The sequence below is a fragment of the Talpa occidentalis genome, unplaced genomic scaffold (assembly GCF_014898055.3).
Source record: "Talpa occidentalis isolate TD23 unplaced genomic scaffold, MPIMG_talOcc4v2.1 talOcc4.16, whole genome shotgun sequence".
Lineage (NCBI taxonomy): Eukaryota > Metazoa > Chordata > Mammalia > Eulipotyphla > Talpidae > Talpa > Talpa occidentalis.
In genome coordinates this window covers 3,551,367-3,573,902 of record NW_023601653.1, presented here as the reverse complement: position 1 = coordinate 3,573,902, position 22,536 = coordinate 3,551,367, and the positions used below count along the sequence as shown (strand labels likewise).

The window sequence follows — 22,536 nt, the reverse complement described above, 5'->3', positions numbered from 1 at the left end:
GGCAGCCAATGAGCGCGCCCGCGGACAGCGGCGAGGCCAACATGGCTTCCCGCACCTGGTGACGGTTGAAGACTGTGTTAGGTCTCATGGAGAAGCCGCGGGGCGCTGAGGTGAGAGTGAGAGGACTTACCTGTGAGGGGGGGGAGGGAACTGCGAGAAAGCCTCGTTCAGGGGACCCCTCAGGCATTTTAGCGACGCCTGGAGGATGGAGGGGGAGGATGGGGAAACTGAGGTGTGGCGCGGAGCCCGGGCGTTGCCTGTTGCTCCCTCGCTGGGGCCCGACGCCCGCGGGCAGTTCCGGGCGGTGCAGCCTCCCAGGCCCGGGGTGAGGCACCGGGTTCGGAGCCAGCTCAGAGCTCTTGCATCTTCTTTGTCCTCTCTGTCTCGCGGTCGTGTTCTTGAGGGACCGTGAGGCCTGTCACATGCCGGTGGCCAGGGAGGAGGTGGAAACTCAATGCAACCTACTCCGTGCCTGGGGCGTCCTCGGGCAATGTCTCCCAGTGAACTCAGCAATCCAGTTAGTGTTTCCTGGTCACAGAGCGACTGGGCACAGGCAGGGGCACGGCTGGCAGGGGGGGATGGTCACCCAGCTGTGAGGTGAAGGAGGCACCTAGTCTGAAAGGCTCCAAAACTCCACCTGTGAAGCTCTTCCTCCCCTCCAGTCTCATCCAGCCACCCTTTAGTCATCCGGCTTCTTGGTCACCGTATATTTGAATTTCGTCGTCTTTCTAGCACACTTGCGTGTTTAGTTGTAAATGTAAAGCGCAATAATCAAAAACTCTCCAGTGGAGGAGAAGAATAAGGTGAAGAATATTAGTTCCTGGGCCTCCCTGGTGGCGCAGCGGTTGAGCGCTGGATTGCGAAGCTGCCCAGTTCGATCCCTGGCTGCTCCCCGGCCACCAGAGGAGGGTCCCGCATGGCGCGCAGACCTCTCCTGCCACCTGCTGCTCCCCTCAGCAGTGGACTTCGGTCCTTCTGCCTGCTCTGCTCCCCGCTCTGGCTCTGGTGAATTCTCTCACCCTCCCGCGCTTCTGACTGTACCCAGTGCTTGTATGTATGTATGTGTGTATGTATAAATAAATAAATAAACAAACAAACAAACTATTAGTTCCCAATTTTAGAGCTGTCCATAACAGTGGAAACCGAAGGAGGCCTTCCATCTTAATCCTTTACAAAAAGAGCTTGCTTTTGTCTCTGCTGAAGACAGAGCAGTCAGCTTAAATGTCCTGCATAAATCACAGCTAGTAAATGTGGATTCACACCCAGGTAAACCTGGTTTGTGGCCCATGCTTTTAACCAGTAATAACTACCAAAATTTTTGAGCACTTAGTAGGTAGAAGTCACTATTCAGAGTGCTTTACCTGTATTGACCCTTACTTCTCCCCCAAAGCCTACAAAAGAGGGGGTATTATCCTATTTACAGAGTGGCAACCGAGGCCTGGAGAGATGGACTTGCTGCAGGTCAGATAGCTGATAACCAGTAGAGGTGGTATTTGAGTCCTGGCCTAGAGCCAGACTCTTCTCACATTTTCTAATACATACTCGAGCGATTCATATACAGTGTCTCACATTTCACATACTGTGCCCCAAATATTTTTCTCATAGATGAGAATACTGAGGCCCAGACAGGTTAAATGACTTGCCCAAGAACCCATAGCAAGTTAGGGTACAGCTGATCCCAAAGCTATGGTTTCTACCACTTTGCCATAGCTGTCCATGTTATCTGCCTCCCAAGACCTTCTTAGAACAGTTTAGGTCACAAATTAACTTTTCTCTGACTTGATTTGTTTTTGAGTTGAAATTGTATTCATGTGTATATGCTGAAAAGAGAACAAGTTTCTAATATACATCTTGCTATAAAGTCTTCACGAGACATGTCATGTAGCATATTTTTACATCATTGTATTCTATTTTAAGATTTATTTATTTATATATGCATGCAAGAGCTGGGGTACAGGCCAGAGGTGCAGGGGGTGAGAGGATTCACCAGAGACAGAGTGGGGAACAGAACAGGCAGATAGACGGAAGTATACTGCTGAGGGGAGCAGCGGGTGAGTCAGAAGTCTGCTGCGCCATGTGGGTTGCTCCCTGGCGGGCCAGGGGATCAAACTCGTGCTGCGGTGGCTGCGGACAGCTTCATAGGTTGTGTCTTAACCCCTTGCGCCACCAGGGAGGCCCCATTGTATTCTATTAATCATGTCAAAGTACCATCAATTGTAAATCCACTGAAGGAGCTTGGTGAATTCCTGATACATGTTTTCTATATTGTTAACTATTCTGCTGAGTTGTGGTTAAGAACTGTATAAACAAGAATAATGATCCTAGTGTTTGCAAAAGGGTTACTTGATTCTGTTTGCAACTCTACACGGAAGTGTTGACTTGATAAAGAACAGATGAGCAGATCCGTTATCTCCCACCCCATAACCTAAGCCAGCCATGATTCCTTCTGCCTGGTTTGTGTCATCTTTCCACTAGGAGACTCCATCTTCAGAACCAATGGAGGAGGAAGAGGAAGAGGATGAATTGGAGCTCTTTGGAGGCTACGACAGTTTCCGGAGCTATAACAGCAGTGCGGGCAGTGAGAGCAGCTCCTATCTTGAGGAATCAAGTGAAGCAGAAAATGAGGATCGGGAAGCAGGGGAGTTACCCACTTCCCCACTGCATTTGCTCAATCCTGGAACTCCCCGCTCCTTGGACGGCAGTGGTTCTGAGCCAGGTGCCTTCAAAGTGTCCCCTGAAGATGAGGAGGGTTTGGGAGGCTATGGAGGAAGTGGGGGATATAGGCCATGTGGGTAGAGCTATGCAGGTATTAAGGGCTATTTGATATCTAAAGACCTGTGGGAGAGACAATCACCCCAGGTAACCCCAGGCATCATTTCCTTTGTCAGTCTGACTTCAAATTGTGATTTAATTGCTCCTTTCATACAGCTGCTTCCTCAGCACATGTTAGATGCCACTCACTGACATGGTGCTCCTTTGTATGAATTCTGATGGGCTTTTAAGCCTGGATGCTGAGATATAGGACACTGAAGTGTTGCTCTCCAGGAAAAGACAAGAAATAGCTAGTGGGCTGAAGTGAGGGGGAGGAAATATGGAATAAAGTGATTTCTAGCTAAAGGATTAGGGTGGGGGTGGGCAGATTAGAATCCATTGATCACTTGGAAGCCAGATGGGTTCAGAGAAGTGACGCTTGGACAGCTGCTAGACCAGCGTCAAGACCTCCAGCAAGGGGATTGCCTATGCAGTGTACTGTCTCTGAACACTCCTGGTCCTTGGCACCTACTCCAGGCATTCTCTAGCCTGGCTGCACATTCGACTCACTGGAACAGAGTTTTTTAACAAACTGCACATACCAGTGTCCCACCACAGACCAGCCAATTAGAGTCTTAGACTTGGGCATTTTTAAAAGCTCCCCAAGTGATTCTAACATAAAGTCAAGATGGAAACACTGACTTAGTGTGGTCTCTTTCGAGATGAGCTGAGAGAGCCATGGAAGTTAATGACTTGGCCACTTCTTTTCTTTCTTTGCAAAGTTTCCAGCCTTTCCTGTTTCCCCAGTCCTCATGGGTTTTCCTTAGCCCCACTGTTGACACAGAGAGCCATGGGGATGCCAAGTCTCTTATCTTGGGTGAAGCAGATTCAGAGGTACACACCAGAACTCCCTCTGCCTGTTCTAGTTCTGTCCTTAGTGGGGGATCACTTGGTTAATGCCATGCCCCAGATTTTGAAGGGTCCATTGTTTGTTTGATTTCAGGGGTGTGTGTGTGTGTGACCGTAGCAGGTGAGTCATATGCTAAGTGAAGTTCTCTTCCCAGCTGTCTGTGAGATGTGTGGTATCGTGGGTACCAGGGAGGCCTTCTTCTCCAAGACCAAGAGGTTCTGCAGCGTCTCCTGTTCCAGGAGCTACTCCTCCAACTCCAAGAAAGCCAGTATCCTGGCCAGGTTACAGGTGAGAAGCAGCCATTTGGGAGAGCCTTCCTGGGCTCGGGACTGAGACACAACAATCTGTTGCCTGATGGCAAGGGCCACGAGGGCTTGGGAAGAACCTTGCTTGTGGGCTGCAGAGGTCACGAATTTCCTGGTATTTTACTATGCTCTCAAACGTAGAGGACAGAGCTCCTTAAATTGCAGATTCTTGAAACTCCCCTCCATTCCACCTCTCACCCCTAGAGTCTATTATGTTCAGTAAGGTTTTTTTAAAGATTTTATTTATTTATGCATATAAGAGCTGGGTACAGGCCAGAAGTGTGGAGGGTGAGAGGATTCACCAGAGACAGAGTGAGGAGCAGAACAGGCGACCTACTGAAATACACTGCTGAGAGGAGCAGTGGGGAGACAGGAGAGGTCTGCTGTGTCATGTGGGTCAGCTCCCTGGCTGAGATCGAACTCGTGCTGCAGTGGCTGCGGATAGCTTGATAGTGCTGAGACTTTAACCCTTGCCACCAGGGGCTAAACAAGAAATTCAGGGGTGTCTCATGCCCCCAGTCATCACACCACCCTACTATAAATGCTCTGAGAAGAAGCTGGGAATGGGCACAATTGTGGTTCACCAGCCCACTGGGCTTAGGAAGTTGGTGCCGCATCCCTGACTCGGTGTCATAGGCAGCTGCATAGAAAGTCTTACCAATTGTTACTTAATTCTTAGCATGCATAGACTTTTTAGAAATGGAAGGGTTCTTAGAATGTGTTGTTTAAACCAGGCACTTAATGACAAGTGTGCTGAGAGAGTGGTCCAGAGTGTGGGCAGTGTCTCACCTGAGAAAGGGGCTCGAGGAGAGCAGCAGAGCCAAGGCTGGACCCTAATCGCAGGTGCCTGGCCTCGTGTCACTTCGTGGTAGCCATGGCCGCCTTCTATACCACCACCACCGCTTCTCAACTTGACGCTTGCTGGGCTCAGCTGGAAAGTTTTAAAACTATGATGTTTGGATCCAGCTCCCAAAAATGCCTTGTGGCCTGGACAAGAGTAGCTTTCAAGAGCTTCTCAGGTGATTGTAAAGCTTGAGAACCAGGGCTGTGGTGGTCACTGAAGTTGAGGGTGTCAGGGTCAGTTCAATGCTTCCTACACTATCTCTTGGCTTTGTGAGACAATGACTGTTGTTTCCCTCATTTTGTGGATTTTAGTTAAGGCACAAAAGAATCCCTCTCCTAGGCACCTAACATTATTGTTACAATTGCAGCTTGAGGGTAGGTGCTAAGGACTGAGTCTCAGTCTAACCCAGTGAGCCCTAAAACATGGATTTTTAAAAATTCTACTTAAAGAATTAAAAAATTTTAGCAACTTAAAGGTACACAAATAAAGATCAAAGAACTGGGATTGGACCCCAAGTCCGTCTGGGATTTAAATACACATTTCTGATCTAGGTCTTTTTCATTAATGCTTAAGATCAGATCATTGGGGGAGTGGGGACTCCTGTGAGCACCAGATGTAAGCCATGGACCCTCTTCCCAGAACATGCATGTATTACAAAATGTTGCACCTGACTCAGGGTCCGGAGACCCTTTCTCTGCCATATATCTGTAGGAGCCGGGCAGAGAGAGGTGGCTGAAAATTGAAGCCATCGGGGAGACATTTTTGGAAGAGGCTTAAAACAACTTAACCCCCTGGTGGCACAAGGGGTTCATTCTGAGCTATGAGGCTGTCCGCAGCCACTGCAGCACAAGTTTGATCCCCTGTGGGGCAGACCTCTCCTGTCTCGCCCGCTGCTCGCCTCAGCAGTGTATTTCAGTACATCTGCCTATTCTGTTCCCTGCTCTGTCTCTAGTGAATCCTCTCACCCCACACACACCTCTGGCCTGTACCCCAGTTCCTGTATGCATAAATAAATCAATCTTAAAAAACAAACAAAAAACAGAACAGGTATCCCTCCTAACCTGCAGCTCCGCTGACCCCATTCCGCCCCAGTGGAACCAAAGCTGAGCGCTGGGAGTTGGAGGGCGGAGGGCGGGGCACTAGAGTCTCTCTCCTCCCTGCATCCTCCCCCAGCTTAGCATTGTTATTATCATCTTGATTTGCAAGTGAAACAAGCCCCAGAGAGGTTAATTGCATCCACACCAAGATTTAAATTCAAGCGCTTCAAATTGGGAGCCTCACAGGCGGCCTTTGGGTCCACTCGTCCTCTCTTTCCTTCCAGGGCAAGCCACCAACCAAGAAAGCCAAAGTCCTGCACAAGGCGGCCTGGTCTGCCAAAATCGGAGCCTTTCTCCACTCCCAGGGGACAGGGCAGCTAGCAGATGGGACGCCAACCGGGCAGGACGGTGAGACAGCAGAGGGCTGGTGGGGGGTGGGGGGTCTGGGCTGGGGTGGCCTCCCTAGGACGGAGGCGTGGAAAAGGTGGCCAGGCTAAGCGGACTGCATCTTCCTCACCTGGAGGGTATTGTCGAAATCACCCCCAGAAATGTCTTCAGTCTGGGGACTGAAGTAGCCAGAAGCCCTACTCTTGATAATGGAAAAGCCAAGAACTTGCTTCTTTTGTTTTTCAAGGCTTATAGCCCTAAGGCATCTCTTCCCTGGGGCAGTGGAGAGAGGTATGGCGGGTGAGGAAACCTCTGTCATTTTCTGAGTATGTGCACAGTTTCATAGCCAATTAAATGTCGGCACGCAGCTATTGCTCGACGTGGTCTGAGTCAGCCCACACTGAGCTCCATTGCTAGCGGGTCAAGGGCCTAGGTGCGTGCGCCTCCCGCCCACCAGATCGCCTTGGACCAATGAGAAGTTGGGGGAGGTCTGAGGAATTTTAGCTCAAGGGTCTTTGAATTTCCTTCTTTTCTTTTCGGGAAGAAAGGTCAGGCACGTCTGTCTGAATGTTTCCTCTACTCCTGGGAATCTGGCCGGCTTTAGATAAGGTCTCCCGCCCCGATGGCCACTGGTGGGGCAGGTATGGGGCTGCTGGGGAGAGGTGGCCTCCACGTGGACATGGGGCTGAGAACACCGGTGGGGTGGGGAAGGACCGGTCCCCCGGCTCCAGGTTCCTGGCCGCCGCTGGTTCCCGGCCTGAGCTCGCCCCTTCCCGCCCCGCAGCGCTGGTCTTGGGTTTCGACTGGGGGAAGTTCCTGAAGGACCACAGTTACAAGGCTGCGCCTGTCAGCTGTTTCAAACACGTGAGTGCCCCGGAGCTGAGCGAGCGAGAGCCGAGCGAGAGCCGACTGCGCACGGCCCTTCCCACCCACCTCTGGAGGCGGGCGCGGGACAGACAGCCGGGGTGCCGCCTGCGGCCCCGGCCTGCCTTTACCACTGCCCAGTCTCTTTCCGTCCACCTAAAAGAGAAGCCCCCTGCGAACACGCCCACTTCTGCGGCCCCTGCGTTGCTTTTTCCCGGGGTGGAGCTTTGTGCTAGTTGATGTTAAAGAGCCGGCTCTGAAGCCCTTTGGTCCCCTTCCCACTTGTGTTTTTTCCCACTGAAAGCCGAACTGCCCTGTGGTTTCCGGGGAGGCAGACGTGGGTAACTCCTGGAGCCCCCTTCTGCAAAAGGCTCCTGGCTCCCCAGTCAATGAGAAGGGGCCAGAGGGCGGGGCCGGAGGGCGGGGCCGAGTGGAATCGCTCAGGGCGGGACCTGTAGCCCAGGGCAGCCTGCGGCCCCAGCGGCCCAGCTTTGTCTTCCAGGTCCTTAAGCCCCAGAAGATCCAGAGAAGTCTCAGTCTAACCAGGATAAGTCCACGCCTAACCTCACTGAACAGCTGCTGAATTCTGGGGAGGGCCCTAAACCATGAAAACTTGGCACTTTCTTACTCCTCCAATTGCTGGCGAAGCCACACAGATTTCTTAGTGGGGGGACCTCTTTTGCCGTGACTTCTCGCAGTCCCTCATTTTCACTGCAGGGAGTACATCATGCTGATTGGACGCAGGCTTTCATGCGCTCTGTCAGAGCCTGTCCCTGTGCACAGGCAGCTAAGCCACTGCTAGGCGCTGTGCTATACTCCATCGTTGTGGCCAGAGAGTTGGAATGGGGTACCCCACTGGCTTATGGAGGTGGTATGTGTGCCAGAAACTGTGCCTGGCATATGGTAGCCTAGAAAGTGTTAGGTGTCATTCCCGTGACACAGGCCGGTGCAGGAGTGATGTGCCCGCCCATGGCCCCGCTCTTCAGCCACATGGGACAGGTCTTGCTCCTCTCCATGCCTGACTTCCTGCGCCCAGTGAGCGATGTGAAGAGTTGAGGTGTAGAGAAGGACGCCGTGACCCAGGAGGCCAGCTCCTCTTCCCTGCCAACCCAGGCACCTCAGCGCCCCCCCTTACATTCCTCTTCCCCACACAGGTGCCGCTCTATGACCAGTGGGAGGACGTGATGAAGGGGATGAAGGTGGAGGTGCTCAACAGTGACGCTGTGCTCCCCAGCCGCGTGTACTGGATCGCCTCCGTCATCCAGGCAGCAGGTGAGCGGCCCCAGGCCCAGGCAGCTCAGGGCCTGCAGAAGGACACCTCTCAACGGGTGGGCAATGCTGTAGATGGAAATTGGCCTCATAAAATAAAAAAGTCCACCCACTGGACTTTCTGCCTCCTTTCTGGTGATGCGCCTACCTTGCCTACCTTAGAGGGGACCATAGAGCCTGGTGAGTTTTGAAACTCTGATGTTTAAGTTTCTTCCAGGGATGATCAGGCCATAGAAATTAATTCTTACCACATGCCATCCTGCTTTCCACATGGGTAGCGCCAGTTTGCTTGGGCCGTGACGGTTGTGGATGGCAGGGGCCCTCCTCGCCTGGAAGAACTCCTTGGAATAGGCAACAGGAAGTGCAGTTTAGACAAGAGGAGAGGAAAGGCTACAAATACGCTCTCCCGTTCCTCCCCGCCCCTCGCTGGCGCCCTTTCCCTCCCTCCAGGGTATCGGGTGCTGCTCCGGTATGAAGGTTTTGAAAATGACGCCAGTCATGATTTCTGGTGCAACCTGGGAACAGTGGATGTTCACCCCATTGGCTGGTGCGCCGTCAACAGCAAAATCCTGGTGCCCCCTCGGAGTGAGTTGATAATGGCCCCTGCCCTGATTGCTTTAGGGCCCGTGGTAGAAGGGGGTGGCCCGTCTTAGTTTAGGCCAGAACAGAACCCACTTGTCTCCTGCTTCCTGTCCTCCCCTGCCCCAGAGCCCCCTGGCAGATCCAAGTTGGATCCTGGAGCGTGGTTTTCTAAGGTGGGTGATGGCTGGCCTGATGGGCAGAAGTAAGTTACTCAGGCCCTTCCACTTACCGCTAGGCAGCCTGTTGGTGGGAGTGTCAGTCTCTAACCAGGGTCTGCTGGTGTCTCCACAGCCATCCATGCCAAGTTCACGGACTGGAAGGGTTACCTCATGAAACGCTTGGTGGGCTCCAGAACGCTGCCTGTGGATTTCCATATCAAGGTCTGGCAGTGAACCCTTTAGGTGTCCTAACAGGTCTCCTTCCTGCACCTCCCGTTTTATCTCTCCTTCCTGCAACTCATTGGAACATTTCTCCTAGTACTCCCTGTGCTTGCTAGTCTTGCAGTTCCATGTCGGTCCTGTTTTGTCTTCGATTTGCTCTTTCAGCCCCTTCCCTTTGCTGATAGCACATTCATTCAGATGATGTTACTAAACACTTGTGTACAAGGCATGGTGGGAACACAGAGGCCAGGCCCTGTCATCTAGGCCTTTCCATTCTGGCAAAAGAAATGAAGTCAGGCACTGGAATAGATGTAAAATAGCCTAGTTCTGAACCAGAGATGTGCCTCAGAATCATTTGTGTGGCATTTAATTTTAATTAGTGTGTGTGTGTGTGTGTGTGTGTGTGTGTGTGTATATATAGGAAGAGAGAGAGTTGCCCATGGTAAAATCCAAAAGGTTTCAAAGGGTGTACAGGAGGATTTACTCTCCCCCTCATGTGCAGACTCCCCCTCCTGAGTGAGCCACAGCAGTGGGGCCAGGAAGGGGGAACAGGGCAGGGGCGGCCATGACCCACGATTGAAGTGGTCTGTGGCCTCAGGAGGACCAGGGTAGGGAAGGCTTCACCAAGAAACTGGCATTTGACTTCCATTCAGATACCCATTCGATGGATAGGGACTGGGTGGCATAGAAAATAAGAATGGGGGCCTCCCCGGTGGCGCAGCGGTTAAGCGCTGGGTTGTGAAGCTGCCCGCAGCCTCAGCAGCGCCAGTTCGATCCCCGGTCGCCGGGTGAGGGTCCCACATGGCGCGCAGACCTCTCCTGCTGCCCGCTGCTCCCCTCAGCAGTGTACTTCATCAGTCTGCCTTCTCTGCTCTCCCCTCTGGCTCTGGTGAATTCTCTCACCCTCCCGCGCTTCTGACTGTACACAGTGCTTGTATAAATAAATAAATCTAAAAAAAAAAAACAAAAAAAACCAAAAAAATAAATAAAAAAAATAAGAATGGGGTGGCCGTCGGGGCTCTCTCCCAAGACCCTGCATGCCAACCAGGTGAGAAGGTTGTGCACACTGAGGGCCTTAACTGGGAGAGAGCTAAGAGTGGGTGCAAGCCCCTTGGGGCAGCCTTTTCTGGGTTCCCCCCCTAACGGAGAAGTGATTTTTCCCTCATTCAGAGTTCCAGGCTGCTACTCATTGGTCGTTGCTCTCTAGGTAGGTCATTAATTGTGTTTCCTTGTCCTCCAGCGAGATGGTAAGCTTTGCCTTTGAATGAGTGACCCATCAGCCAGGGTCAAATGCAGCTGCTCTTTCCCATGTGTTTGCTGAGTTAAGGAAAAAAGCATGAACTGAGCACTAACTCTGTGCCTTGTTCTGTACTTAGAGCTGAGGCTCTAAGTAAGTGAGCAGTGAACTTGACTTCTGCCCTTCCAGAAGTCAAGTTCCCGAGTGCCCCGTACACAGACAAGGGCGATGATGTGGTGTTGGGCTGTGGGCTGCACTGGACAGGCACAGAGGAAAGGTGTGTGTCAGCAAAGGCTTGGTGGAGGGCGGGGGCCTAGGGGGGCCCCAACCCAGGCTTTGCCCTCCTAAGTGGGTCAGGCAATCTCCATGGGGGTCCTTTGAGGTGAGGGCTAAAGGATCAGCAGGTGGGACCATCAGCTGTTCCTGGTAGCTGCTTTGTGACCTCTGAGAAGCTCCCCCTGCTGGTGGGGTTTGCAGCATGGCCCAGTTCCCACGGTGCCTAACCCCCGCCGACAGTCCCTGAGCCAGCTGTGCCCTGCCGCTGCCCCACAGAGCTCACCTCCCCATCCCCTTGCACCAGGCAGGACACCATGAAGTCACAGCAGAATAATCTCCCCTCCCCCATCTGGTGGGGCTTGTGGGCAGCTCAGTCACTGTTCTGGTTAGGCCGCAGGGAAAGACTTTAGTGCTGAGGTGCTGTGAGAGCCATCCTTTGCCACAGCTGGGAACTCTGAGCTGAATGGAAGGGGGCTCTTCTAGAAAGGCTGCGTGTGCCATCAGCAGGGGCTGGAGCAGGGAAGGGAGTGTGGGGTGCCTGTGGGGTCAGTGCAGGGCCCTGAAAGAACACAAGGCTGAACCTGGGACCAGGTTTAAGGCCCGTCTGGCACTAATGAGTCTGTGTCCCTGGGCAAGCCGGTGACCTGGTGGGCACATTTCCTTAACCAGAGATGGGTCGTGTGGTTCCTGGCACTGCTGCTGGCACCCTTATGCTTGTGTTAGAAGCTGTGTTCCTTCTCAGCCTTGTCCCAGGGAGCTGGGGCCAGGGTTGGGCCTGGCAGCATGGGAGGCACAGCTGCCCACTGGCTGCCTTAGTGTCCAGGGTGACTCCACCCCACCCTCCCTATACCCTAGTTGCTTTCAAGAGACAGCGCAGGGAGCCGAGTGGGGGTCCTTGCGAACACAGCAGCCTGTGTTCTGTGCCGTTGCAGATGGTGGAGAGCATGAAGTACCCCTTCCGGCAGGGCATGCGGCTGGAGGTGGTGGATAAGTCCCAGGTGTCACGGACTCGCATGGCCGTGGTGGACACGGTGATTGGGGGTCGCCTGCGGCTCCTCTACGAGGATGGGGACAGTGACGATGATTTCTGGTGTCACATGTGGAGCCCCCTCATTCACCCAGTGGGTTGGTCACGTCGTGTCGGCCACGGCATCAAGCTGTCAGGTTAGTGGAGCCCCAGGCCAGGGTGTCCATGGCTCTTCTGCCTCGAGAAGGGTCCTTCTCTCCATGCTGCAACGAGGTGTGTATGGCAGCGATGACCATCGCCACCTGCGGGTGGCCTATCTGAGGCCCAGAAAGCTTGTGTGACTTCACCCAGGTCACTCAGCTCATACCTAAATGGGAAAATCCTGTGGGCGAGTCTGGGTCTTGGAGCCCGATGTTTTGTCTTCTAGGTGGGGTGGGGGTGCTGAGATGCAGATGAGATCATATGCAGGGCAGCCCCCACATTTCTGAGGGAGACGTGGTGACCCCCTCAGCCGCCTTCAACTCCCTTCTTTTCCCCCGCTCTACCACCTCCCCACAAGAGAGGCGCAGCGACATGGCCCACCATCCCACCTTCCGGAAAATCTACTGTGATGCTGTTCCTTACCTGTTCAAGAAGGTGAGGCACGGCCCTTGGGCACTGTTCACCTTGGTCGTCAGCCATTCTTGTCAGGGGCCTGGCTCCTTGCCTGGATGCCCTGTCCTTCATTTGCTTCCCAAGCAGATGAGGCCTGCTCCCCCTTCACCTGAGTGAGCCCAGAGATTCCTCAGCTGCTCCATTCCTTTAAGGTACGAGCCGTCTACACAGAAGGTGGTTGGTTTGAAGAGGGGATGAAGCTGGAGGCCATTGACCCCCTGAATTTGGGCAACATCTGTGTGGCGACCATCTGCAAGGTGAGCCTGGGACTGTCTTCCAGCCCCTAGTCTGGCTTTTTGAGGGGACAGATAGTGGAGAGCTTGGCCTGCCACGCCCTTCCCTCCACACACTGGTGGCTCCTGGAGCACCTGAGCTTAGCACTGCGCTGCTCTGCTCCTCACTCAGACTCATCACGTCAGGATGAGCCACCCTGGTCGGGTGTTTCCTGAGCACCTCGCCGGAGCCTGTTCTGTGTCAGGTGTCGGCCCCCCGGGTCCTTCACCGGGGCCTTTCCACCGCCTTATTTGAGCGCTGGCCTGGCTGAGCCACAGCCGGGCTGACTGCTACAGGCCGCAGGCCTCTGCCCTCCTGGGGGTATGCCATCTTGTTTACCCAGCACATCTTTGGGTGCTCACCCCTGAGGACACGGGCAACAGGCGCCGTCCCTGCTGGCACGCGTCTGCTGTCTGGTGAAGATAAATCAGCTCACAAGCCTGTCCCAGAAGAGGACGGTTAGATGCGTCCTCCTGCGCCACCTGGGAGATTCTGAGACTTTCCGCAATCTTCCCTGGCCCACCCGACGCTGGCTAGGTTCTCCTGGACGGCTATCTGATGATCTGTGTAGACGGGGGGCCCTCCACAGACGGCTCAGACTGGTTCTGCTATCATGCCTCTTCCCACGCCATCTTCCCAGCCACCTTCTGCCAGAAGAATGACATTGAACTCACACCCCCAAAAGGTAAGACTTGGCTTTGCAGTTGGGAGGGGCAGGATGAGGCTGCAAGCCCAGCCAGACCCCTGAGCTTGGAGCCTCAGGGGGCACTGCAGAGGTGGCAGGACCCAGGGCCCCACTGGCCAGGCCCCACAGCTGCTGAGTAGTGTGGTGAGCAGAGCTCCCACTTGTCCTTGGGGCAGGCAGCAACTTCTGCAGCAGGGTTATGTCCTGGGGCAGCTGGGGAGGAGGGAAGGGCTGCGGGGGGCACGGCAGGCTGCGCAGGGCCACACTGCACCTGCCCCTTTGGCTGTGTGCTCCTTCCTGACCCCCACCACCCCTTCCCCACACCCACTCTGCTCCCACAGGGTACGAGATGCACACATTCAACTGGGAGGCCTATTTGGAGAAGACCAAGTCGAAAGCGGCTCCGTCAAGACTCTTTAACATGGTGAGAAGACCACGGAGGGAGCCGGGGGCCTGAGGCGGGCTCGGGACCGTGGGGTGGCCTCTCCAACCCTCTCTTTCTGTGAGGGTGACTGCACTCAGCCCTTCGGGAGAGGAACCCCTGGCATTGGCAGAGGCACTCTGCCCACCCTCGGCTCGGCCAGCCTCTCCAGAGGGGCTCGGGCACCGGGTCCAAGTGCTGTGGGGTCATCAGCCACCCTCGCACCCCAACTGTGCCCCGCTGCAGCAGGGCGCTGGCTGCTTCGCCACTGTCCTCTCCACCCTAGGACTGCCCCAACCATGGCTTCAAGGTGGGCATGAAGCTGGAGGCTGTGGACCTGATGGAGCCGCGCCTCATCTGTGTGGCCACGGTGAAGCGGGTGGTGCACCGGCTGCTCAGCATCCACTTTGACGGTTGGGACAGCGAGTACGACCAGTGGGTGGACTGCGAGTCCCCGGACATCTACCCCGTCGGCTGGTGCGAGCTCACTGGCTACCAGCTCCAGCCACCCGTGGCCACAGGTCTGGGCTCTCGGGGTCCCGAGGGGCTGTTGACTTTCCTTTTCTCTTTCCTGCCCACGCTCCCTGGCCCCCCTCGTTCTTTGGCACGAGCCGGAGAAGTCTCCTGGCCGTCTGCCCCTCCCCCGCCTGACTGCTCTGTCTCCCTCTCTGGCCTGCAGAGCTCCTTCCTTGACCTTGCCACTCTGTCATATGCGCGTGCCCTTGTGCGCCCAGGTAAACCAGGCCCTCCGAGCAGCCCTGGTGGCAAGGGTGGGAAGAAGGGACCGCTGTTCTCCAGTCCCGCCCCACCGCCCCCATTCTCACAGCCCAACTGCGGCTTCCTTCCTGGGGCGTCCCGTGCTAAGGGGAGGCTGCTGAGGGGTGGGCAGGGCGCTCCGACGTCCCTGCCCACTTGTCCTCTCAGGACCCTTTTCATCTCTTTGTCTTTGTTTCAACAGCAGAGCCAGCCACACCTCTGAAGGCCAAAGAGGCCACAAAGAAGAAAAAGAAACAGTTTGGGAAGAAAAGTAAGTGGTGCTCTGACGTGAGCAGGCTGGGCCTCCCCACTCAGCGCTCCCCATGGCTTGCCCGTCTCCCTGGCCTGTCCTCTGACCCCGTGTGCCCACCACCATTGTCCTAGGGGCCCAGAGCATAAATGGCATCTGTAGTCCTGGCAACAGTGAGGATGCCGAGGCGAGGAGACGAGGTTGTATTGGGGGGGGGGCCCATCTCTGCTGCCCCCTGGTCAGCATCACCTGGCCGCCTCAGCGCCGCGCAGCTGCAGTGCTGGGAAGGAGAGGGCGTGGACGCTGCTCCCGAGGCGGTCCTCCTCCTCTGGGCTGCTGGGGACTGGGCAGGGCAGCCCCCCAGTGTGGGTGTCGTTTTCCACTGTCGAAAGAGCCTGAGCCCAGTTTGGGCCCCGTTCTCAGGACCGCGGCTGTAGGGGGGGGGGAGCTGTCCCCAGAGCCACGGCCCCGGGCCAGGCACAGACGTCCTGCAGCAGGGCTAGGAAGGATCGGGACAGGGCCTCAGGGCTGGATGCTGCAGGATACGTAGTTGATCAAGAGGGGGTCCCAGTGTAATTCAAAACAATAGGACTGGGAAGGTCCCCCTTTGATGCTAAAGAAAGTACAGCTTGGAGAAGGGAAGCTTAGCGTGAGAGGACAGTGGTGACCCCTAGTGGAGGGAACCTCACTGAGCCTCAAGACCCGCAGCCCTGAGGGGTGAAGCTCGAGTTCGGTCCTCTGTCCCCCAAGTTGGCCCTGTCCCCTCTGCCCGACCTCTGGATGGGACCCGGACTGCAGCCCCCCGTGGATATAGTCAAATGCTGGGTTGATTTCCGCTTTTATTCAAAGGGAAAAGAATTCCGCCGACCAAGTCGCGTCCCCTCCGTCAAGGCGCCAAGAAGGCCCTGCTGGAGGACAACCCGCAGGCCGCAGAGAAGATCTCCTCAGAGCCTGAAGACAGTAAGCCTCGGGGGCAGGGTGGGGGCAGGGTCCGGTGCTCAGAGGCGGCCCCTTTCCTTCCCCGCCTGGGCACAGAAGAGTAGAGTCAAGGTGGAAAGGAATTTTCCGTGTCCCAAGCAGCCCTCGGCCCGTGGACCCAGAGATCATCCCGAGCCCCCAGCTCTGCAAGGAGCCGGGCCCGTGCAGCCACGCCTCTGGCTCCTCCTGCCCAAGTGTGCCCCGGGACCCCTCTGCTGCTGCCCACCACATCCTGAGGGCCCCCATCTGTAGGAAGCCGTGTCCCTTCCCCAGATCCTGAGCCCCCTGCCCTCCCCTCCAGTCATCGCCGTGCGCGTGAAGGAAGAGCATCTCGACATAACCACACCCGCCAAGGCCCCGAGTCCAGAGCTGCCTGTCCCCCTTGAGAGCATCAAACAGGAGACAGACAACTGAGCTTTCCCAGCATGGCCGCCCCCGGAAGCCAGCCCAGGGCTCCTCTCTTGCCACCACCCCTCCAACCCCCATTACTTTGGACACTGAGCTGTTTTGTATAAACCTGCCTGGTGCTGTGAGGGCCAGGCGCTGAGGAGCAGCTGGGGTCTGCTTTCGCCCACGCTGTTGCCTCTGCCCTGTTTGGTGAAGCCTCATGCCTGGGGCACCTGAGGCCCCCAAACTCTCTTCTGTGAGTCTTGCCCTCTCCAGCAAGAGCTCCCAAAGCTGCTCCTCACAGAAGTTTCCCTCCACACCACCACATCCTTCCTCTGCCAGAGGGTGGGGGCTGCCCCCAGTCACGCTGGAAGACCAGACAGTTGGTGCCGTGTGTGTCCATGCACCCAGGCAAGTCCTGAATAAAGGCCTGGAGCAGCCCTCTGAGGGGAGACCCTCAGGACAGCCAGTGTGTGAGGGTGCAGGCTCAGCCTGAAAACTGAGCAAGTGCAGTGGCCTCTCACCTCCTAGGCTGCTGCTCTGCATCCCCTTGTGCCCTGGCGGTGGGGGGTGCTGGGGAACCACCCGCAGGTACCCAGCTCAGGTAGGCATCCAGGAAGCCATGAGCAGGATGTGGGTTTGGTGACCCGTTTTTCCTGTTGCCTGGAGTACAGACTCCACTTCCTAGGAGCAACGGGGCATGAGTGGGGTCTGCTTCCCAGTAGGGAGGCTTGTAGGGGCCTTGATAGGAAAAGACCACACCAGCCCCTGTGCCACTTGGGGAGAGTTGGGGGAAGGAGGAGGCTGGGGCAGCAAGAGTGGAGGTGGGCTCGGCCCACCTGAGCGGGGACGCGGCCTGCTCTGGAGCCAGCTGGGCTGGGACCTGTTCTCGTCCCTTCTGCTAAGCAGTCAGGTAGGGCCTGACAGGGTCGTGGGCCTCAACACGGGGACCTTGTGCTGGTCAGCCCCGCTGGCTGAGGCGGCACCTTCCCCACCTGCGCCTCCGGAGGAGTGTGAAGAGGGGTACCGGGCTTCCTGTTCCTCACTCTCCAGCCCTTAATGTATTTTGATTCTGCTCCGCTTTGAAAGTACATTCTGGAGTTTGCTTTCTGTCAGCTGCTTTGAGACTGTTCAGTCCTAGCTCTTCCATACCCTCTTCCGGAGCCCTGAGAGGAGACGGGCTGCCAGCCTCACTCCTTCCTGCTCTGTGGGTAGAGGTGGCACTGCTGGGGCCAGTACTTGCATATGGGTTTGCTCAGGACCAAGGCTGTCTGGTGTCATTCCAGGGAAGGGGTGATAGCCTGAAGGGAGCTGATCTCCACCCACTTCAGGGAGAGCTTCACCCCATGCTAAGGCACGAGGCAGCGCCACCCATGCCAAACCAGGCCCAGAAAGCAGTGTTGGTGCAGCCTGAATTCCCCACAAACTGAAAAAGTGACTTGAGTTTGGACCAATGTGAAGGCCAAGGACGGGGCATTCCTCAGGATGCAGGGCCTTGGCCCTTCCCCGCCCCCCTCCCTCCCCCCATCGCACACCCTGGATTCACAGTGACAGGACAGAGGCTTCACCCTCCAGGAGAGGAAGGTGCCTGGGTGCCCTTCTGCCTGCTCACGGAACTGCTGCCTGGCCTGGGCCACCACCTTCCAGAACCCCTTCACTGGGATCCGGTTCTGGGAGAAGAGCTCCTGGGAAAACGGCTTGGACGTGCCACGGTCCGTGGTTCTGCCTGCCTGACTAGAGAAGTGAGGCCTGAGGCCCCGGCACTAACGCCCCCATCCCGGCGGCAGAGCTGCAGGACAAGGAGCCGCCCTTCCAGCCCTGGACTGGCCTCCCCACACCTGGCGTGAGACCGTTGAACTCTGACTTGCTGAAGTCCAGCCTGTCAGGTGCTGTTCCGTAGAGAGCGTGTCCTGAGGACCTGAGTGGAGGTGGGTGAGTGCCCGCGTGAGGGCTACGGAATAAAGACGCCACGAGCTGTCTCAAGGCCGCCACATCTGTGTCTCGTTTGCGCCCTCCTTTCCCCATCCCTGGGTGCCCCCAAGGCTGAGCCTGTCTTTTCTGTCCCTCATGGCTCACACACAGGTTGGCCCCACTAGGGTATGTGACGTGAGAGCACGTCACTGCCAGGACATTTTTACTCCCAGCGTAGAAAGAGCCTTGTACCCCTGGAGGGCACTGGTGACTGGGAGTCAGTGGGGTGGGCTGTGGTGGGAGTGGTTGAAACGTGGGCCTGCGGGGCCCAGCCTGTAGGCCCTGCCTGACCACCTGCTGCTGCCGCCGGTCTAGACTAGGCCAGATCACACTTCGGGAAGGCGCCTGCAGCCCACACCGATGCTGCCGCCTAGTCCAGGCCCTGGCGCTGCCTGAGGATCAGGAAGCAAGGCCCCCACGCCAGGACAAGTTAAGCTTGTTTCCACGGTCTGTTTCTTCACAGTAACCCTGCGGGGTGCACGTGGATTTCATTTGTCAGATGAGCAGAAGCAAGGTTTGTGGCGTAGTAACTTGGCTACTTAATGACAGCAACAATTAGGCCCGGCTGGGCTGCCATTTTGCGGCCAGCACACGCTCGTTTGCTTTGTTAGCGTCTTCCACCTGCCGGACGCCCAGTTAAAGGTGGGGGCCCCCACCCTGTGCCTTCCTGCAAGGTAGGCTCCCCCGGCCCAGACCACCCTGCCGGGGCTCAAGGCCTCATGTGACCCTCAAGAGCGGAGCCTGTTCCTGGCCATTTCTTTGTGTACCTGGAAGCACCGCCTCCCACAAAGATGAACACCTTTGGGGGGTCTCTCTGATAGGGAGAGTGGCTGGCGGAAATGGTCTGGAGTACCCTGATTCCTGCACAGCCACTGAGCAGAAAAGGTGGGGCTCCCGCGCCCCAGCCCCTGCACCCAGCTCAAGGCCCACAGGGAGCCCAGGGCTGAAGTGGGAGAGAGCACCACACAGGCCCATGAGCTGAGGGAAAACACTGCTCTTGTCAGTGCCGGCTCCGGGTCGGACCTGTCAGAACCGCCGGTCACCTTCAGCTTGGGGTCTTTTTGGCAGTTTCGTCCTCACAGCCTCTCCACGAGCAACGCTGTTAGGGCTTGAAATGTATCCCTCTCAAAAAGATGTACCTCAGAACAAGGCCGTGTTTAGAAATCAGGTCATCACGGAGGCAACCAAGTCAACGAAAGTCATCGGGGGGGTCCCAATTCAAATGACTCGAATTTGGGGGCCTCCTTGGTGGCCTAGGGATTAAGTCTCAGCACTATTACCATGATGGCCCGAGACCAATTCAGCCAGGGAGCTGCCCACACGGCGCAGCAGACCTCTCCTGACGCACCCGCTGCTCCCCTCAGCAGTGTATCTCAGTAGATCCACCTGTTCTGCTCCCACTCTCTCTGGCCCCCCACACCTCTGGCCTACACCCCAGTTCTTCTAAAAACAAATGATGAATTCTGGGCCTCCCCTGGTGGCGCAGCTGTTGAGCGCTGAGCTCCAAAGCTGCCCACAGTCTCTACAGCGCCGGTTCGATCCCCGGCTGCCAAGCGAGGGTCCCACATGGCGCGCAGACCTCTCCTGCCGCCCGCTGCTCCCCTCAGCAGTGTACTTCGGTCCTTCTGCCTGCTCTGCTCCCCGCTCTGGCTCTGGTGAATTCTCTCACCCTCCCGCGCTTCTGACTGTACCCAGTGCTTGTGTAAATAAATCTTTAAAAAAATGATGAATCCTGATGAAACCGATGTGGACATGGACAGCCGTGCCGGGAAGATGTGAAGAGACCAGAGGCCGGAAGGGCCCTCCCCAGAGGCCTGGAGTGTGCGGCCGCCCACGCGGGCTCTTGACCGCTGCCTCCAGGGCTCCTGCTTCAGCCACTGGCCGGGCTGTAGCCCCTCGTGGCGGCTCTAGCTCGGGCTGGTGCGAACACGGACGGCCCCAGCGTCGGGAGACCACGACGCCCAGGCTTCACGCCGCCGCGCTCCGCGGCTGTCTCCTGTGGCCTTGAACGCCGAGGAGCTTGGGAGCGTGGGCGCGGGCACACACGCCCGGGGCGCACCCGAGTGTGGCGGGCGTGCGTAGGTGCACACCTGAGCCCGGAAGCGGAGGCGAGCAGGGCGGCGGCGCTTGGACGGGAGAAACGGCTGCGGCGGCGTGGCGGGGAGAGCAGCCAGGAGAGCCCGGAGAGAGGCGCGGCCGGGCTGGGAGGCCTGCCTTGCCAGCCGGCGCGCCCGCCCCACCATTGGCATAGAGAGAGCATTAAAGCCTGAAAAAGCCCCTGTGGCCTCCAGGACGCTGCTTTACCCCCCGCCCTGTGCCTGCCCGCACACACCCAGGCTCCCAAGTCTTGCCAATGGGGGGCCAGGGGCAGCAGAGCCCTCCCCCCAGCTTCCCAGTGCCCACTTGTTCCGTCCCCTCCACGGGGAGGGGCGCCCAGATCTCGCTCACTCTTCTCAGGGGTGTTGCTGGGGTGCCCTGAGTGGCCCCCCCCCACGGCTGACAGGCAGTGGGCGGCGCCAGAAATGCTCCTCACTCCTGCCCTCCCCTCCCCTCCGGAGTGGGCGGCCCCAGGCCAGCTGGGAAGTGGTCAGCAGCATCAAGTCAGGGGCCAGCAGGACAGATTTATGGACACACCCAGGTCCAGGCAGACTCAGGCCACTGCCCCGCAGGACGAGAGGCCTGGGCCCAGCCCAAGGCGGGGCGGCGAGGATGGGCTTTATCGGTCGGAACCAGCAGGGTCATGGCCTAGCTCCAGAACCCAGAAGCCCCACCCCTGCCAGCCCGGGGGCCTTGGAACCTGCCCCACCCAGCAAGGCCTCCCCCACCTGCCCGGTGGCCAACCTTGTCTGCTCCCTGCCTTCTTCCCTTCACGGGGGTTCTCCTGGCACCCGGCCTGTGGGCTGGCGTCCGCTTGGCCTTCCTGGCAGCCCAGCCTGGGCAGGCTTCAAAGACAGCAGCCGCGGCCTTCACCCTCTGGCCCCGGGCGCTGGGTGGGGAGGCACAGGTGGCCCCCACCTGCAGGTTCATCCCAGAGAGCCACCTGAGGAGGAAGAAGATTCCAAGAAGCTGCTGAGCTTCCCTGAGAGGGAGGAGGTGCCAGGGAGCCTGGGGGCAGCCTTGGACCCTTCACCAGTCACGGCGCCCCAGCAAGTCTCTGCAAGGGGAGCAGGGAGAGAGCCTCCGCCGGCCAGACCCTGCGAGTCAACCTCCCCGCTGGTTTGACGTAACCAAACAGGTGAGGAAAGAGCACGGCCAGGTCGCGTGGCCCAAGCTAGACCGTCGTGGCGGCTGACCTGAGCCCACTGGGCCTCTGGGGGTTCTTGTTGCTTTCTCAGACCGGATGAAGGTGCCCACACACATTCATCAGCCCCCCAACCCCATGCACGTTGGGTTCCCCAGGAAGGGGCGCCGGCTCTGGCAGGACCCCCCTCCCGGTGCGCACAAGGGGCCCCAGGAGGCAGCGGGGCCGGGCAGGGCGGGCGTGCCCACCTGTGCAGCGGGAGTAGCTGGCAGTCACAGCGGAAGGGGTTGCCGCTGAGGTCAATGAGCTCCAGCTGCCTGAGGCCGGGCAGGGCGGGCAGGGCCTGCAGCTGGTTCTTCTGCAGGTGTAGGCTCTGCAGCCTGGGCCCCAGCCCCGAGAAGGCCGCGGGGGAAATCTGCGGGGAGGTGCAGGCCCTAGTGTGAGCTCCTATGGGGCCCACCCCCGGGCCTGGGAGGGCCCCGTGCCCCCCAGCGAAGGGGAGTGGAGAGCCCTGACGGTGTGGCAGGAAGGGTAGTGCCCGCACGGAAACCCAGCCTGGGGACACCAGAACCCTCGCCGCCTGCAAGTCACCCAACACCCGGTTCATGTTTCTCTTGCTACACCTGGACCCCCAGCCCAGAGTGGCAAAGCTCTTGGGGTGCAGATCTGCCCTTGGTGGGTAACCCCATGGATCCTGCCCCCGCCAACCCCGACAGGCCTGACAGCTGTGGGGTCTGGTTCATCTCGGGGTCCCCGCACCCAGCCCCAGGCCTGGCGCTGCAGAGCAGGCCGTGGGCGCTGCTGGACACAAGCTGTGGGGCCTTGTGCTGCCCCAGCCCCACACCCCTGCGCCCACCTGCTCCAGGCCGCTGCCGTTCAGGAAGAGGCGCTGCAGCGAGCGGCCCACGGGCCGGAAGGCCCCGTCTGGCAGGGCCCGTAACGGGTTGCCTGCAAGCTGCAGCTCCAGGAGGGCGGGCAGCCCCTCCAAGGCCCCGGTGGGCACCTCTCGCAGCTGGTTCCCATCAAGGTGCAGCTTCTCCAGCTCCCGCACTGGGCCTAGCGCCCCAGGGGACACGTGGACGATGCGGTTCCCGCTCAGGTAGAGCCAGCG

General features: G+C 57.7%; 1 protein-coding gene across 6 annotated transcripts in view; it reads left to right on the top strand.

Moving 5' to 3' along the window:
- Positions 1–22,536, top strand: part of L3MBTL2 (L3MBTL histone methyl-lysine binding protein 2) — a 39,046-nt gene continuing 16,510 nt past the window's right edge. Inside the window, exons 1-17 of one of the 6 annotated variants that reach the window (XM_054696014.1) lie at positions 1–110; positions 2,476–2,716; positions 3,816–3,949; positions 6,132–6,255; positions 7,019–7,098; positions 8,253–8,370; positions 8,818–8,952; positions 9,241–9,329; positions 11,775–12,006; positions 12,369–12,445; positions 12,616–12,720; positions 13,274–13,421; positions 13,763–13,845; positions 14,129–14,363; positions 14,801–14,869; positions 15,698–15,808; positions 16,100–18,275. In XM_054696014.1, the coding sequence (XP_054551989.1) occupies positions 87–110; positions 2,476–2,716; positions 3,816–3,949; positions 6,132–6,255; positions 7,019–7,098; positions 8,253–8,370; positions 8,818–8,952; positions 9,241–9,329; positions 11,775–12,006; positions 12,369–12,445; positions 12,616–12,720; positions 13,274–13,421; positions 13,763–13,845; positions 14,129–14,363; positions 14,801–14,869; positions 15,698–15,808; positions 16,100–16,212 (2,118 nt within the window). In that variant the 5' untranslated portion in view covers positions 1–86 and the 3' untranslated portion in view covers positions 16,213–18,275. Of the gene's footprint in view, positions 111–2,475; positions 2,717–3,815; positions 3,950–6,131; positions 6,256–7,018; positions 7,099–8,252; positions 8,371–8,817; positions 8,953–9,240; positions 9,330–11,774; positions 12,007–12,368; positions 12,446–12,615; positions 12,723–13,273; positions 13,422–13,762; positions 13,846–14,128; positions 14,364–14,521; positions 14,577–14,800; positions 14,870–15,697; positions 15,809–16,099; positions 18,276–22,536 lie in introns of those variants that run through there. The other 5 variants (XM_037513483.2, XM_037513482.2, XM_037513484.2 and 2 more) reach the window with 5 other exon arrangements.